Source organism: Myxocyprinus asiaticus, chromosome 28 (assembly GCF_019703515.2).
Source record: "Myxocyprinus asiaticus isolate MX2 ecotype Aquarium Trade chromosome 28, UBuf_Myxa_2, whole genome shotgun sequence".
Taxonomy (NCBI): domain Eukaryota; kingdom Metazoa; phylum Chordata; class Actinopteri; order Cypriniformes; family Catostomidae; genus Myxocyprinus; species Myxocyprinus asiaticus.
Window position 1 is genome coordinate 41,091,900 of NC_059371.1, and position 18,993 is coordinate 41,110,892.

General features: G+C 41.2%; 1 protein-coding gene across 1 annotated transcript in view; it reads left to right on the forward strand.

Moving 5' to 3' along the window:
* The window catches only part of LOC127418540 (zinc finger protein 420-like), a 59,641-nt gene that overhangs the window by 34,427 nt on the left and 6,221 nt on the right, over window positions 1–18,993 (forward strand). Inside the window, exons 5-7 of the mRNA XM_051659119.1 lie at window positions 12,002–12,028; window positions 12,771–12,965; window positions 13,044–13,419. Of these exons, the coding sequence (XP_051515079.1) occupies window positions 12,002–12,028; window positions 12,771–12,965; window positions 13,044–13,419 (598 nt within the window). The remainder of the gene's footprint in view (window positions 1–12,001; window positions 12,029–12,770; window positions 12,966–13,043; window positions 13,420–18,993) is intronic.

An 18,993-nucleotide genomic window follows, 5' to 3' on the forward strand; every position in this document is an offset into this window, starting at 1 on the left:
GCCGGTAGATATTGTTTCGGCAAGCAAGCAACACACACACTTCAGTTTCAGCTGTATAGCCCCCTGAATCAGGGTGTTTGGGTGATGTCTTGGCGTCATACTCGTTGGACAACACGACACTACTCTTCCCTTTCCTACCACTATTGTAAAATGTTTTTCCCAGGTGTCTGATATCAGATCAAATTTTCAAGTGTTGGCTAATGCTAAACAGATTTTCTAAGATTGTTATTCATGTCAGCACCAACAAAGTTCACCAGTCGGAGATCACTGAAGATAATGTTAAAGAGGTGTGTGAACTTGTAAAAATGATGTCAGACACTGTAATATGCTCTGGTCCCCTCCCAGCTCATCGCGGTGAAGAGGTTTAAAGTAGATTAGTGTTACTGAATGGCTGGATGTCTGAGTGGTGTCAGGAGAATAGCATAGGGTTTATAGACAATCTGAAGAGTTTTTGTGGTAGACCTGACCTGCTAAAGAGAAACGAATGTCATCCCTCTCCTCTCTAGTAATTTGGCAAATAGTCTTAATAGTGATAGTGTTTGACTAACTGGGGCCTAGGTCAGGTCTGCTAGCTGCCATGAGACGTCACACAGGTCAAATAAACTACAGCACATAGAGACTGTATCACCTAGATATCATATACAGACTGTCTGTTCCCCAAACTACCAAACACAAAACCCTCATTAAATCACATAGAAAAATGTGATTGATGTCAAACTTGAAAATATAAAAAAAAAAAAAAATTAAGATAAACATCATATAAAGTAAGGCTACTAAACATTACAGTTCAAGTCAGAAGTTTACATACAAATTATCCAAATACATTTAAACTCAGTTTTTCACCATTCCTGATATTTAATTGTAGAAAACATTCCCTGTATTAGGTCAGTTAGGATCACTATTTTAAGAATGTGAAATGTCAGAATAATAGAAGAGAGACTGATTTATTTCAGCTTTCATTTCTTTCATCACATTCCCAGTGGGTCAGAAGTTTACATACACTTTGTTAGTATTTGGTAGCATTGCCTTTAAATTGTTTAACTTGGATCAAACGTTTTGGGTAGCCTTCCACAAGCTACTCACAATAAGTTGCTGGAATTTTCTGAGTCAGGTTTCTGAGCCTTCTTGCTCGCACACGCTTGTTCTGCCCACAAATTTTCTATCGGATAGAGGTCAGGGCTTTGTGATGGCCACTCCAATACCTTGACTTTGTTGCCCTTAAGCCATTTTGCCACAACTTTGGAGGTGTGCTTGGGGTCATTAACCATTTGGAAGGCCCATTTGCGAACAAGCTTTAACTTCCTGGCTGATGTCTTGAGATTTTGCTTCAATATATCCACATAAATTTCCTTCCTCATGATGCCATCTATTTTGTGAAGTGCACCAGTCCCTCCTGCAGCAAAGCACCCCCACAACATGATGCTGCCAACCTCATGCTTCATAGTTAGGATGGTGTTCTTCAGCTTGCAAGCCTCACCCTTTTTCCTCCAAACATAACAATGGTTATTATGGGCAATTTTTGTTTCATTAGACCAGAGGACATTTCTCCAAAAAGTAAGATCTTTGTCCCCATGTGCACTTGCAAATTGTAGTCTGGCTTTTTTATGGCGGTTTTGGAGCAGTGGCTTCTTCCTTGCTGAGTAGTCTTTCAGGTTATGTCGAGGACTCATTTTATTGTGGATATAGATACTTGTCTACCTGTTTCCTCCAGCATCTTCACAAGGTCCTTTGCTGTTGTTCTGGGATTGATATGCACTTTTTGCACCAAACTGCATTCATCTCTAGGAGACAGAATGCGTCTCCTTCCTGAGCGATATGAAGGCTGGTCCATTCGTGTTTATACTTGTGTACTATTGTTTGTACAAATGAATGTGGTACCATCAGGCATTCAGAAATTGCTCCCAAGAATGGACCAGACTTGTGGAGGTCCAAAAAATAATTTCTGAGGTCTTAGCTGATTTCTTTTGATTTTCCCATGATGTCAAGCAAAGAGGCACTGAGTTTGAAGGTAGGCCTTAAAGTACATCCACAGGTACACTTCCAATTCAGTACACCTCCTATCAGAAGCTAATTGGCTAATTCTCTATAGGCTTGACATAATTTTCTGGGATTTTCCAAACTGCTTAAAGGCACAGTTAACTTAGTGAATGTAAACTTCTGACCTACTGGAATTGTGATATAATCAATTAAAAGTAAATCTGTCTGTAAACAATTGTTGGAAAAATTACTTGTATTATGCACAAAGTAGATGTCCTAAACGACTTGCCAAAACTATAGTATTCTAATATTAAATATGTGGAGTGGTTAAAAAATGAGTTTTAATGACTTCAACCTAAGTGTATGTAAACCTCTGACTTCATATGTAGTTCGAATGTAGATCTTTTTCAACCAAAGCACTAATTGTAAATGAAATCATTACAGATCAAAGTCTGAATGCACTTTGATTGATAGAAACCTGGCTTAAACCGGATGAATATATTAGTTTAAATAAGTCTCCCCAGGTTATTGTTATAAAAATGAGCCTCGTCTGAAGGGTTGAGGAGGAGGTGTTGCTGCAATTTACAGTGAAGTTTTTGATGTTACTCAGAGGTCAGAATAAGTTTAATTATTTTGAACTGATAATGCTTAATGTGACATTGTTAGATAAAATAAAAATCCTCTGTCGTCTTTTGCCCTTGCTATACTATATAGACCACCTGGGCCATATTCTGATTTTCTTAGAGAATTTGCAGATTTTCTGTCAGATTTAGTAGTTACTGTGGATAGAGCTTTAATAGTTGGTGACTTCAACATTCACATAGATAATGAAAATGATACACTGGGATTAGCATTGATCGATATTCTCAACTCTCTTGGGGTCAAACAAAATGTGACAGGACCAACTCATTGTCAGAATCATACGCTGTATTTAATTTTGTCATATGGAATTGATGTTGATAATATAGCAGTTCTGCCGCAGAGCGATGATATCTTAGATCATTACCTCGTCTCTTGTATGCTGCACTTAGCAAAGGTCACTCAATTCTCAGCCGCGTTATCGATTGGTTAGAACTATTCTTTCGACCACTAAAGATACACTATATTGCCAAAAGTATTCGCTCATCTGCCTTTAGACGCATATTAACTTAAGTGACATCCCATTCTTAATCCATAGGGTTTAATATGACGTCGGCCCACCCTTTGCAGCTATAACAGCTTCAACTCTTCTGGGAAGGCTTTCCACAAGGTTTAGGAGTGTGTTTATGGGACTTTTTGACCATTCTTCCAGAAGCGCATTTGTGAGGTCAGACACTGATGTTGGACGAGAAGGCCTGGCTCGCAGTCTTCGCTCTAATTCATCCCAAAGGTGCTCTATCGGGTTGAGGTCAGGACTCTGTGCAGGCCAGTCAAGTTCTTCCACACCAAACTCGCTCATCCATGTCTTTATGGACCTTGCTTTGTGCACTGGTCCGCAGTCATGTTGGAACAGGAAGGGGCCATCCCCAAACTGTTCCCACAAAGTTAGGAGCATGGAATTGTCCAAAATCTCTTGGTATGCTGAACCATTCAGAGTTTCTTTCACTGGAACTAAGGGGCCAAGCCCAGCTCCTGAAAAACATCCCTACACCATAATCCCCCCTCCACCAAATTTCACAGTTGGCACAATGCAGTCAGACAAGTACCGTTCTCCTGGCAACCGCCAAACCCAGACTCGTCCATCAGATTGCCAGATGGAGAAGCGTGATTTGTCACTCCAGAGAACGCGTCTCCACTGCTCTAGAGTCCAGTGGCGGCGTGCTTTACACCACTGCATCCGACGCTTTGCATTGCACTTGGTGATGTATGGCTTGGATGCAGCTGCTCGGCCATGGAAACTCATTCCATGAAGCTCTCTACGCACTGTTCTTGAGCTAATCTGAAGGCCACATGAACTTTGGAGGTCAGTAGCGATTGACTCTGCAGAAAGTTGGAGACCTCTGCGCACTATGCGCCTCAGCATCCACTGACCATTTTACGTGGCCTACCACTACATGGCTGAGTTGCTGTCATTCCCAATCGCTTCCACTTTGTTATAATACCACTGACAGTTGACTGTGGAATATTTAGTAGCGAGGAAATTTCACGATTGGACTTGTTGCACAGGTGGCATCCTATCACAGTACCATGCTGGAATTCACTGAGCTCCTGAGAGCGGCCCATTCTTTCACAAATGTTTGTAGAAGCAGTCTGCATGCCTAGGTGCTTCATTTTATACACCTGTGGCCATGGAAGTGATTGGAACACCTGAATTCAGTTATTTGGATGGGTGAGCGAATACTTTTGGCAATATAGTGTAGCTTCACTAATAATCTTCCAGATTTGTCTCAAAAATTTCAGAAGAACTTGATGTAGTCACAAAAAATATAAATATGGTCTTCTTTAGCACTCGATTGTGTGGCCCAACCCCCCTTCAGTTAAAGAAAATTAAAGAGAAAAGCCTTGCGCCGTGGTACAATGTTCACACTCATGTCCTCAAGAGAGCAGCTTGGAAAATGGAGCGCAAGTGGAAGAGTACAAATTTAGAGATGTTCGTGGTGCATGGAAGGATAGTGTCTCTAGCTACAGACAGGCTGTTACAGCTGCCAGGTCAGCATATTTTAGCAAACTCATAGAAAATAACTACAACAATCCTAGGTGTTTATTCAGTGCTGTGGCTACATTGGTTAAGAACAAAGCCTCAACTAAACCAGATATCCCATCGCAGCAAAATAGTAAGATTTTCTGAATTTCTTTACTGACAAAATTTAAATAATCAGAAATAAAATTGGAATTATGGAACCATCTTACATAGTACCTCAGAAAACTGTGTCTCATATTATTCCCCACAAGCAACTTCAATCTTTTACTGTCATAGGTCATGAAGAGCTAACAAAACGTTTGAAAACATCAAAAGTAACAACATGTTAGATCCAATACCAACTAAGCTTTTTTAAAGAGGTGTTTCCTGTAATCTCAGAACCTTTTCTTAATATTATTAATTCCTCATTACCCTTAGGGCATGTCCCAAGAAACTTTAAGCTGGCAGTTATCAAACTGCTTATTAAGAAGCCACAGCTTGATACTGGAGAATTGGCTAGTTATAGACCAATCTCAAATCTCCCATTAATGTCAAAAATACTAGAAAAGGGCACCTGGGTAGCTCAGCATGTAAAGACGCTGACTGTTGCGAGTTCGAATCCAGGGTGTGCTGAGTGACTCCAGCCAGGTCTCCTAAGCAACCAAATTGGCCCAGTTGCTAGGGAGGGTAGAGTCACATGGGGTAACCTCCTCATGGTCGCTATGTGGTTCTCGCTTGGTGGGGCATGTGGTGAGTTGTGCGTGGATGCCGCTGAGAATAGCGTGAAGCCTCCACACGCGCTATGTTTCCGCGGTAACACGCTCAATAAGCCACTTGATAAAATGCGCAAATTGACGTTCTCAGACATGGAGGCAACTGAGATTCGACCTCCGCCACCTGGATTGAGGCGAGTCACTACGCCACCATGAGAACCTAGAGCACATTGGGAATTGGACATTCAAAATTGGGGAGAAAAGGGGAGAAAAAAAATACTAAAGTCCAGTTGTCCTCCCAACTATGTTCATTTTTACAGAAATATGACCAAATTAGCCCCATTTTATTGTCATTACGGCTACCTGTTAAATTTAGTTTTAATTTAAAAATTCTGTTAATAACTTACAAAGCTTTAAAAGGTCTAGCTCCACAGTACTTAAGCAAACTTCTATTATGCTGTATTCTCAATATATACTCAACTCATAGTAATGCTGCTTCAGTTAGGTCTGCCGGAACCGGAAACACTTCTCATATTATATAACTCTGCTTTAAATTGAATGGATCTATACTAATATTATTCTGTTTGTTTCCCTGTCTCAACTTTGGGATACATATCCCGAGGTTACCAGAACCTGCCAGATCCAGCTCCGGTCCTGCCTGTTGTCCGACTCCCACTTTAAATGTGTCACAGAGTGATAATGATTAACTGCAACCTACGCCAGCCAGATCAATTTCTTCAAGTTTAAGTTCTTCATGTGCCACTGCCTTAACCTTGGACTTAGGATGGACCTCACCGGAATGAGATGCTAGTCAAACTATGATGCACCTCACTGATCGCTGCCTGCATCACCTTGGTCTAAGGATGGACTATCTCTGAAGCATATTTTATTGGATTGTGCTGGTTTTAATTCATGGAGGAAAGTTTTATACAACTGACTCTTTTGAAAAAAATGTTTTTTTTTTAAAGTCAGGCCTGAATCGATTTTAGAGTTTATTGTGAAAAAATTTATTAAAAGTTTTATTTAGAATTTAAGTCATTTGACCTATTATTGTATTTTTAACTTGTTTTTCGCCATGAAAATAGTCACCATTCTGGCATGGTAATAAACCAACAAACAAACTTTTTCTGTTTACTGTAATATTAATTTCATATCATCATTACAGTGATACAGCCTAGTGGAATGAATGTAACATTGGCCTTTGTGTACTTCTAGCCTAATTGTTTTCGACACAGGTTGTGCGTTTAGTAGACAAAAGAAATGACTGCTGACAAGTCAAAAAATGTAGGCAGTTTTTTAGGCTTATGCTACGTGCTTCTGCATGTATTTGTGTTGTGTTTGCATTTTACTGTTTGTTTTTTCTCTTAGTCTGTAAGTGGCTTTGGGGGAAGGGGATTTTCCCCATTCCTGGAAAGATCAGTGATGTCATTGGGGATTTCAAATACTGGAGAAGACTCGCCTGTTTTTTTTTCGTGAGCCAGGTAAGATCTTTTTACGAGAGCAGGTGCAGTCAGTGTGGTTTGATTTGGGCCTTGGCCTTTACTACCTTCTCACTATTTCGTTGAACATAATTATTGTTAATGAATTGTTGTAATGTTTAATTTGTTGGTTATTGTTTGAATTAATTTGTTCATCATTGTAAAATTAAAAGGCGCTGGACATCTTAAGAGCAAACTTCAAGCATCTGTGATTTATTATATATGTTCAGTCATTATTTTCTATTGTTTGAGACAACTCAAAGGTTTTGGCCAAAACGCCATAACATTTTCTTAATGCATGTGCAAAAAAAATAAAAAAAATAAAATAAAAATAAAAAATTCAATATCCCTGCTCTTTCCTACTAATTTGTACAAACTTTATGCAACCTAAACAAATAAAACCAATTACAACTAATAAAAAGCACTAAATATGCTGTGAAAGGAAACATATACCAGGCATGTGCCATGGGCATTGAGACTGGGCAAGCATCAAAGATGTTTAATACACATTATTTAACGCTGTGCCCAAAACCCATTATAGGGGTGAGTGAAATGTCGCAGAAATGTTATTGACGTAAATTGTTGCCTTAGAAACCACCAGTCAATGGAAACAATTGTGTCACAGTGGCAAACTTCATGACCAAATTGTTTGAAATTCAGGACAGTAATATTGCTCATATCACACAAATAAAAGATTGTCATATAGTGAGCTGAGCATGTTTATGTTCATTAAATCATACAATGAACCATAGTGTCATTAGAGCTTGTTTTGACATACAACAGCAAGAAAAAGATTGCCAGTTAATACAGTAGTTTCAGCATTATAGGCCTCACATGTCACTCTTCCCATAGTTTAGCGGCTATGTAACGGATTCACACGATTGGCAAGGAGGAGGCGGGAACCGGCTGAGAAGTCAACGTAAACTTTTGACACAAATGAACGAATCTCAACATAAAACTGCTTTCCAGCATAACACAAAACACACACAAGACTGCTGCATGCGTCTCTCTCTCTCGAACTGGCATCCCTGGTTCCTCTTTATCCCTCGCCTGGCTGATTGGGCTGATTCAGCACGGGCATCCATCGTTACGGCCGGCAACGCCCTCCTCCTCGTCACATACCCCCAACACCCGATTCAGGCCGAAGAAACCTCCGCCCTGACTTATTATCCCCCCCTTCCTGGAGAGGAGGTGTTGCTCTTTCGGCCAACCTTCTGCCGGCCGGTCTTCCCCACCTCCTGGGAACCTGAGTAGGATGAGGGGAGGGAGAGGGGTGAGGGAGAGACAGTGAGAGGGAGGACAGAGAGAGAAAAACTGGCTTGCTGGTCCCCAAACACGCTGTTGACTGGTCATCTGCCAGCTGTGCAGCGGTCCTCTGCGACACCGGGCAATGGTACATCCTGTACCATGTCCTTACCAGACATCAGCGGCTCCTCCACCTCCTGATGGACATCAGTGGCTTCTCCACCCCGTGGTGGTCGGCAGTGGCTCCGCCGCTTCCTGGTGGATAGCGCCGGACTCCTCCGCCTTCTGGCGAACCGCTCCAGTACCACCGAACCATACCTCCTCGGCATCGCAACCCTCCATCAGCGGCGAGGGCTCTCCGACAGAGCATCCATCCTCTCTCCCGGGTTTTGGCACCAATGTAATGGATTCACACGATGGGCAAAGAGGCTGAGCAGTCAACATAAACTTTTAATGCCACAAATGAACAAAACTCAACATAAAACTGCTTTCCAGCATAACACAAGATACACACAAGATTGCTGCATGCATCTCTCTCGAACTGCCGTTACTGGCTCCTCTTTATCCCTCTTCTGGCTGATTGGGCTGATTCAGCACCAGGTGTCCATCGTTACGGCCTGGCCACACCCTCCTCCCCATCACAGGCTATTAACTAATCTGACCACAAAAGACAACAATCAGACACAATTCACAAATGCACAAACAGACACTGCGCCCTAACGTTATGAAAGAGATTCCAAATCATAGAAATATTTATGTCAGTGGGAATAGAATACCTGTCACTTCATTTTCATGTATAATGCTACAAAACAGTTGAAAGTATATAATATAAACTAAAAGAAATATCCCCTTTTCAGGACACTGTATTTTAAAGATAATTTTGTAAAAATCCAAATAACTTTACAGATCTTTATTGTAATGGGTTTAAACAATGTTTTCCATGCTTGTTCAATAAACCATAAACAATTAATGATCTTGCACCTGTGGAACAGTCGTTAAGACACTAACAGCTTACAGACGGTAGGCAATTAAGGTCACAGTTATAAAAACTTAGGACACTAAAGAGACCTTTCTACTGACTCTGAAAAACACCAAAAGAAAGATGTCCAGGGTCCCTGCTCATCTGCGTGAACGTGCCTTAGGCATGCTGCATGGAGGCATGAGGACTGCAGATGTGGCCAGGGCAATAAATTACAATGTCAATACTGTGAGACGCCTAAGATGGTGCTACAGGGAGACAGGAAGGACAGCTGATTTTCCTTGCAGTGGCAGATCACGTGTAACAACACCTGCACAAGATGGGTACATCCGAATATCACACCTACAGGACAGGAACAGGATGGCAACAACAACTGCCCGAGTTACACCAGGAATGCACAATCCCTCCATAAGTGCTCAGACTGTCTGCAATAGGCTGAGAGAGGCTGGACTGAGGGCTTGTAGGCCTGTTGTAAGGCAGGTCCTTACCAGATATCACCGGCAACAATGTCGCCTTTGGGCACAAACCCACCTTCGCTGGACCAGACAAGACTGGCACAAAGTGCTCTTCACTGACGAGTCACGGTTTTGTCTCACCAGGGGTGATGGTCGGACTCGCGTTTATCGTCGAAGGAATGAGCATTACACCGAGGCCTGTACTTTGGAGCGGGATCGATTTGGAGGTGGAGGGTCCGTCATGGTCTGGGGCGGTGTGTCACAGCATAATCAGACTGAGCTTGTTGACATTGCAGGCAATCTCAATGCTGTGCATTACAGGGAAGACATCCTCCTCCCTCATGTGGTACCCCTCCTGCAGGCTCATCCTGACATGACCCTCCAGCATGACAATGCCACCAGCCATACTGCTCGTTCTGTGTGTGATTTCCTGCAAGACAGGAATGTCAGTGTTCTGTCACGGCCAGCGAAGAGCCCTGATCTCAACCCCATTGAGCACATCTGGGACCTGTTGGATCGGAGGGTGAGGGCTAGGGCCATTCCCCCCAGAAATGTCCGGGAACTTGTAAGTGCCTTGGTGGAAGAGTGGGGTAACATCTCACAGCAAGAACTGGCAAATCTGGTGCAGTCCATGAGGAGGAGATGCACTGCAGTACTTAATGCAGCTGGTGGCCACACCAGATACTGACTGTTACTTTTGATTTTGACCGACCCCCCCCCCCCACCCCACCCCCCCTTTGTTCAGGAACACATTATTCCATTTCTTTTTGTCACATGTCTGTGAAACTTTTTCAGTTTATGTCTTAGTTGTTGAATCTTTTTATGTCCATACAAATATTTACACATGTTAAGTTTGCTGAAAATAAAAGTAGTTGAAAGTGAGAGGACGTTTCTTTTTTGCTGAGTTTAGTTTGAAGTTAGACAGCAAGACTGATTAATCAGATGTTGGTATTTTAAACACTCCAGTCCAGCAGGAGGCTGAAATGCAGCAGAAGTTGTTTTATAAACCGACAGAAAACACAAGAAGAAATAAGAGCTCCCGACAGTTTGAGGTCTTGGTTCGGTACGTGTTTTTATATTTATTTAATGTATATTTTTCTGTGTATGTCTTTCTCTCTTTGGCGTTTTAAAGACTTAAAGAGAAGATTATTATCGCCTGATGTAGCTTATTTGTTTCGGGCGCTTCAAAATATTCAGTTTAAGGAAAAACAAGACGAAATCTGAGAATATCACGTTTAATTTCTTTTATGTTGCATAAAGCCTTTTATAGACTAATTTTAGGGTTTTCCTGGGTCAAAGATGCATGAATAAGCACCTTACTGAGTTGGGATTGTGATTTTAGTGGAAATGTTTGTTCCTATTTCTTAACAGATATTACAGATTCTTTTCATTGAGTGATTCATTATTTTAACCATCTCTCTGAATATCTGAAGGTGAAAATGGCCAGTTTGTTTCCTAATATCAGTAGAACAGAACATGTATTAGCTGGAGGACAACTTTGTTCATTATATGTTCATTCTTGGAGGTTTAGACTTTAAAGCCCTTTTATTCTACTAGAGAAAAAAGCAGAAAAATCTGTATCATGTTTTATTTCTGATATATGAACTTGTTAAGCTTATTGTTTAAAAAAAAAAAAAAAAAGGCCTGTTACACGCTAATACCCGATAATATAACAAAGTAGTGGTTGACCGATATGTTTTTTTATTTATTTATTTTTTTTTTTAAATGGCCAATGCCGATATGTCACACAATTTGATATAGATAATAACATAAACATAAAATTACTGAAATTGCTAAAAAAAAAAAAAAAAACACTTATTTAGCGCTATATTTACTAAATTTCGCACAGAACTTTAACTTTGTAAAAAATAATCTAAAAAAATAATATTGTATTTTAAAATGGTAGATAGCAGTTTCTTCTGATTTCAGTTTAGTCATAAAATTTTTGTAATTTATTTGCACATGAAGAAATTAATATATTAGGAAAAAGGAAATAACAGTACACACAGTAGTCCAGCAACCATAGATGGCATGTCCATGTTAGCAATTGCATTTACTCAGAAAATGCAGAATAAAACCAATTGTACATACAGTGCATAGCGAATAAGACATTTACTTATAGCACACGTGAAGCTCTTTTTTTTTTTTTTTTTGAGTAATCTGAGGTAAAGAAGCACCATTTATGATACCTGTGTTGTCAGATTTTACTGCTCATTTGAAATATGTTCTCTGATCGTAATCTTGACCAAACGATTTGGAGATTTCACTCTTTCCCCATTCAAGTAGATAGGAGCTGTACTTTCATGACTGGAAATAGCCTCCCGAGGGCGTTCCAAACATGGCTGACAGTGGACTGACTTGCTAGAAAGACTTTGGTTGCACTCATGTGCTCATGCGGATCCAGCAATCTCCTGACAGTTTAAACAGCCTGGATTGCCTGCTTGGATCGTCGTCATGATTTGTGAATCAGAGGAGCTTTTGATCCTGATCCTGAAGTTTTGATTCTGGCTGATAGAATACATGCTTCAAAGGAAGATATTAGATGAGTGCTCAATGGGAAGAAAACGCTGGATTTTCATGAGGTTCGTCAATTACATCTGTTTAAACAAGATATCTGCATATTTGCAGGTGGTATATAATAGAAGTTTTATTGATATTTGCCTTTTATCATTAGAAAAGTAAGTGAAAATTGACAGTGAACTGTTGAGGAGAGACTGTTAAAATACGTGCTTTAGAGGAAGATATATGAGCGCTCCACAGGATGCTGAATTTGTGTGAGGTTGGTTTATTACATCTGTTTAAACAAGATGTATGCATATTTGCAGATGGTATATGATATTAGTTTTAATTATATTTGCCTTTTTATCATTAGACATGACAGTTAAAAGTTACAGGGAACTGTTGAGGGGAGAGAGTAAGAATGAAACAGGTGAGCACTTTAACATTATCAGCTCAAACGCATCTGCCGCGGCTCTGATATGCGGACTGTTTAAATGACTCTGTGTTGCACACCAGTCTATTATTGTAGAAACATAATGCACGTAACAAGAAAACAAACCGTGACTGGTCGTTTACATGTCTCAGTCGCTTTACAAGCAAGCAGCCGATTTTTGGCACCCTAAAAAAAAAACAAATGGCCAGACAGGAAAATGTATCGGCCTTGGCGATATATCGGCCGACCACTAACACAAAGCACACAATTATATTTATGCCACCACAGAATCATATTTTCTTTCCAACAAATCTGTTTTTTGGGGTAATTATATAATAATCTCTTTGTGTTTGATGATTGTCAGTCCGTTATAATGATGTTTTTGTATTCAGATGTTCATCATGAGAGAGCAGGTGGATGTGATCTGCTGTAAATCAGTAGGAACTGATCTGTCCATGCTGGATATTGATGATTTCATCACCGAAATCTCTCAACTGAAGAAAGAGGTGACGTCACTGAATGCAAAGCTGAAGCAGACAGAACTCGTTTCACGCTGCACCTGTTTTGAGCGAGTTAAAGTTGAGATTGTAAGTTTCAAATTATGTGATATGACTGTGACTCTGTGATGATGAACAGTACAGATGTGATTGTGTTGTGTTTGTCAGGAGCTGGAAAAGGTTTCCTGTCAATCTTCAGTGTGTGTGACTGATGGGACCTCCACAGAATGTCAGGATTCAGTGTGGAGCGACAGAGATCGGTCCACACCACAGCGGCTGCTGGACAAACTCTCTGAACAGAGATCCAGAGACACACAGGACTCACAGCTCACTTTACTCTGTTCTACTGATGCTCAGGAGAGTGTGTGTGACAGTAATCAGGGTGATCAAACCTCCACAGAGTCTCTGACTTCTGTCTGTAACGCTGGAGAACAGCAGATGCTGCAGACACCAGTGAAGATTGAAGTGATGCAAGAGGAGATTAAAGAAGAAAACACAGCAGAGGAACAACAGAGAGATGAAGATGATGATATTATTCCTTCAGGTATGTTTCTTTCTGTTTTTTTGTATTTATTTTAATTACAATCGACTAAAGCTGCCCGATTAATTGTTAAATGGTTGCAATCTCAATTCAGACACCCACGTGATCTCATTTCTAAATGACAACGATTCTGCAATGTATATTAACGTTTCAGCATTTGTAAGGCAGTCAAACTGAAATTCAAAATTCACTCCAAGATGCATTTTTAAATGTTGATAAACATTATATGGCATCTACAAAACACAGCATTCCTGAACTAGATGCTGAGTAAACTAAAACGCAACGACCAAAGGCATTTGTCCAGCACAGTGGGTTACAAACTGCAGGGTGCAGCCACGATTAGATAGGAGTGTGACAGAATCTCTGTTCAGTTCAATATTTTAATTGCCACTGATGCTACAAAAATACCGGCATTACCAAGATCTGACTAAATTCGCTACCTGTGCACTGTTTGATCACAGCCAGTTGCTTTCAAACGCTCATATGTGTGTGTCTGCCCATGCACTTGTGTCTTGAGACTCTGCGCATTTTTTAATCAAAATACCCCTCTTAGGCTATATTAATGTAAACACAGCTGTTAATGAATTATCAGTGTGAACAGACGGGATTAAAGCTGTGCTGTTTTGACGAGATATTAAAGCAAATACAGCCGTTAATGTATAAGCAGACGGGACAAATTCTTCAAAATGTTGGATTTGTGCGATGTCTAAATGCATATAAGCTGCATGCTATCTATTATAGGCATTCAGGTATTCTTACTGCATCAAATCAGTATTAATGTAGATCTGTTACACAGTAAAGAGTGTCAAGTATTTAAGTAGTTTCGTTTTGCATCAAATAACCTATTTTAGTGTTTTATATTATAATTTTTTAAATGTTTAATTGCTACTGTTGCTAAAAAACTCTTGTTTACTCTGTTCTCTATTTAATTACTGACTCTTGAATAATTCCTTTACAAGCTTGAAGTAAGTTTTACAAGAGAAACACTGAAAGCCTCATTGTTCTAATTTAAATTGTTAATATTTATTAAAAAAAAATTAAATGTTTTGTAAAGTGTTTTATTTCATATTTGTTTACAAGTGCAATACCAAGTTAACATAGAACTGTTAATGAAGCTTTTTTTCTGCTCGTTTTGCTTTTTACTTAGCATGTGAGAAACATTTATTATGCAGTTTTTAAACAGGATGTTTTTTTTTGTTTTTTGCAATAATCACAAAGTGCTGTTTGGTTTATTATGTATTCAGTGCACCCACTTGTGGACTTAGGACATACAAAATGTATATATTTGATTTACAACTTTATTGCATTTTTGCCTAGATTTAAGCAGAGAACATTTTGTCTGAACCTCTAGTAAATTATACTAGGCATTTTTCTTCAGAATTTGTGAGAGAATCGTGATCTTTATTCTAAGCAAAAAAATAATTGATTCTTAATTTATCCAGAATCATGCAGCTCTACAATCGACTGTCATGTCAGAATCTCACAAAAGTCACAATAAAAAGTTCCTGCTGTTGTTATTCTCGTTTTAAAAGTGCTGCTCAGTTGTCTTAAAGGGTCCACCGAAAAAGTAAAATTTTTCCATCATGTGCTCACCCTCATGCCATTCCAGATGTATACGACTTTCTTTTTTCAGCAGAACACATCTGAAGGAAAATATAAAAATATCTTCGCTCAGTAGGTCCTTAAAATGCAAGTGGATGGTGATCAGACTTTTGAAGCTCCAAAAATCACAGACTTTCGGCATAAACATCATTCATATGACTCCAGTGATTAATGTCTTCTAAAGCAATATGATTGGTTTTTTTGTGTGAAAAAAGATAAATATTTAAGTACTTAACTATAAATCCTCACTTCTGGTCAGCAGCCGTATATGCATTCATGAGAGCGCTGAGTGCGAAGGCATGTTACGGACATAATCTCACGTTTTTCTTTCGGTTGAGACATCCAGGATAAGCACACAAGCGCACCATTGTGAAAAACATTAGTAAGCACTTGTAAATTTGATCTGTTGTCAGACGCCTGAGACCCCGAAATGCATTTAATAATGTGGGCTGGAGTCTCTATTTCAACGTTCCTTACAATAGTCACCTATAACCAGGGCTCTTTCAACATGATTCTCAGTGGGTGCATCACTGAGTGGGGAGAATCGATGGGAAACCCTAACAGGAACGGGAGAGTGGTGTCGCTTTGCTGACCTAGTATGTATGCTGGCGAGACGTCACCCAGATGCCCTGCAGCAGGGGCTCTACAGCTGGAACCAAAGTGTGTGTGTTGCTCACTGTACTACCCACATCAGAAACGGTATCTACTGGCCTCTCTTTCTCACTGACCTCCACTAGTGTTTGGATGCATGTCTTTAACTCATTAACCTTCTCTTGTCAGCCTGACTAATTCCTTACATTTATCACATGTGAATCCCTCAATGTTGATGGATAAAGATATTGTAAACATGTGTCTTTTTTTTTTGTCCATCGTAATCAATGAGGACCAGCTTAGTCATCCAGGGGTTGAGGGAGTAAGGCAAGTCTGTGAGTGCGCAGATGGCTGATGAAGCCAATCTGCATCTGCGCACAGAAACAGGGGATGGTAGCTGGCCAATGGGGGTTGCTAGCTCTAGCTTTCCTGGCCTGCTGACATTTCTCTGCTGCAGTGGTCCTGTTGGCTTCACAGGTTACAGAGCCGCTGTGGACTGTGGAGCACCACTTGGTTCTGTCCTGGGCTGTCTCCTCCCGGCTGTCTGGGTCGATGCTGAACGCAGTCAGGGAGGACTTCAGCGAATCCTTGAAGCGCTTCTTTTGACCTCCCTGGGATCGTCGGCCCTGCAGTAACTCTCCGTAAAGAGACACTTTGGCAGCCTGTGGTCTGGCATGCAAATGACATGGCCTGCCCATCTCAATTGGGTCTGCATCAAGATGGTTTGGATGCTAGGCAGGCCTGCACGTGCAAGAACCTCTGTGTCAGGGATCTTGTCTTGCCACCTGATGTCCAAGAATCTTCTGAGGCAGGTGGTATGGAAGCGGTTGAGCTTTTTGGCATGGCACTGGTAGACTGTCCATGTCTCACAGGTGTACAGCAGCGTGGGTAGGAAGATTGCCCGGTACACCTTCAGCTTTGTCTGAAGACTGATGTCCCTTCTGTTCCATACATTATCACACAGTCTCCCGAAGGTTGCACTGGCCTTTGCTATCCTCACACTGATTTCATCATCTATAACGACACCACAGGACAAAGTGCTGCCAAAATAGGTGAACTTGTCCACTGCTCTCAGTCTTTGGCCATTGACAGTGATGCTGGGTTCCACGTACTGCTTTCCAGGGGCTGGCTGGTGCATCACATCAGTCTTTGTTGTATTGATGGTAAGACCGAAGTTAGTGCAGGCTTCAGAGAACTTGTCCATGCTATGTTGAATGTCAGCTTCTGAGGCAGCGTTGAGGGCACAGTCATCAGCAAAGAGGAAGTCTCTGATGATGTCTGTCATATTCTTGGTTTTTGCTTGCAGCCTCCTCAGGTTGAACACTTTCCTGTCTGTGTGGTACTTGAAGCTGATTCCTATGTCGTCGTCCCTGAAGGCATCAGTCAACATGGTGGAAAACATAAGGCTAAAAAGTGCCGGTGCAAGGACGCATCCTTACTTGATGCCGTTTGTGACAGGGAATGGCTCAGACATCTCACTGTTGTCCTGAACTCTGCCTGGCATACCATCGTGGAATTGTGGTACCATGGAAATGAACTTTGCAGGACACCCATGCTTCGCTATGATCTTCCAGAGGCCATCTCTGCTGATGGTGTCAAAGGCCTTGGTTAGGTCCACGTAGATGGAGAACAGGTCGGTGTTCTGTTCCTGGCATTTTCCCTGCAGCTGTCTGGCAGCAAACACCATATCAATAGGACCTCGCTCTTTGCGGAATCCACACTGACTCTCTGGGATTAGTCCTTGGTCCAAGTATTTTGTGAGGAGATTGAGAAGCAGTCTGGCGAGGATCTTGCCTGTGATGGACTGTAGGGAGATGCCCCGAAGGTTATCACAGACATTGCGGTTGCCTTTGCGCTTGTACAGATGGATGATGGAAGCGTCTTTGAAATCCTGGGGGATCTTCATTTGCTGCCACATGACCTGGAAGAGCTGATGAAGTTTCTCAGTCAGGGCAGTGCCACTTTCCTTGTAGACCTCAGCTGGAATGGCGTCCAAACCAGGTGCTTTGCCACTGGACAGAAGATGGATCGCCTTTTGCAGTTCTTCAAAGGTAGGAGGGTCATCAAGGGCTGTGTTGACTGGTACTTGCGGCAGCCGACCTATGGCCTCAATGTTGATTGCTGATGGACGATTTAGAATTCTGTTGAAATGTTCCGCCTATCTCTCCAGTATTTTCTCCTTGTCAGTGATCAGCATAGTTCCATCTGAACTGAGGAGAGGGGATGATCCCGAGGAGGTGGGTCCATAGACCTCTTTCAGTCTTGCATAGAAGTTCTTCTTGTCGCGCCTGTCTGCATATCCTTGAATCTCATCTGACTTTGCACTCTGCCAAGAGTCCTGCATCTGTCGCAGCTTCTGCTGGATTGATCTTCGTATGTTGCTCAAGGCATCCTTCTTGGAGGTGGACGTTAAGTCACTGAGATAGGCTATGTGGACGTGATGGTTTTCCTCCAGCAGCTGTTTGATCTCTGTGCAGTAGTCATCAAACCAGTCCTTGTTGCATCTGGTGGAGGGTCCAAGGATCTCTGTGACAGTATTGTAGACAACATCACACAGGGCTGCCCAACTAGCTTCCATGTCCTCACTGTCCATGGAAGTGGTTTTCAGGTGCTCTTCCAGAGTGTTGGCAAAGGACTGGCTAATGGTAGCGATCTTTAGTTTGCTGATGTTCAATCGTCGAGGGGCCTTTGTTTTCTGGGGGCGACGCTTGGGTTGGATGAGGATGTTCATCTTTGAGACAATGAGGCGGTGGAACATGTGGCATGTAGTGCAAATAGCGTTAACGTGCTGATGTCATGACTTACCGCAATTTGTTTGTTGTTTTGTTACAGCCGGCTCGTAAGCTGCAGCAATAAGGGAGACTACACGTTGGATATCTTGCTCAAAGTATCATTTATTAAAAAGGGGAAAAAAAGTAATAAAAAGAACTCAAGCAAGCACCAAATCTTTATACAAAAACACTGTGTCTTATACTCCCCTAACTAGGGCATGACCAAGGTCACACAAAACTTGTGAGATTCGCCAACTAATCTTGGGGCACTCACACACATACAGAAACAGTCAAGACAATGTCAGTACATGAAAATCACACGAAGAAGCTAAAATCTCTCTTATACAATTAATAATGATTGAATTAAAATAGAATCAAATGGTTATAGAATAGTTGATTAATTATGTAATAATTATAACAGGAACAAATGCAGTACAATATAAATGAAAATTCTCTGAGCCGGGCCAAATAAATGGTCACTGCCAATTGCATTAATAATCAGACCCTCAGATAACTCACGTTTCTTGCACCTTATAGTAAAAAAGAAAAATTGATTAATATAATAAGATCTATCACATGTGTTACTCTTCTTTTGCCATACTAAGTTTTCAGA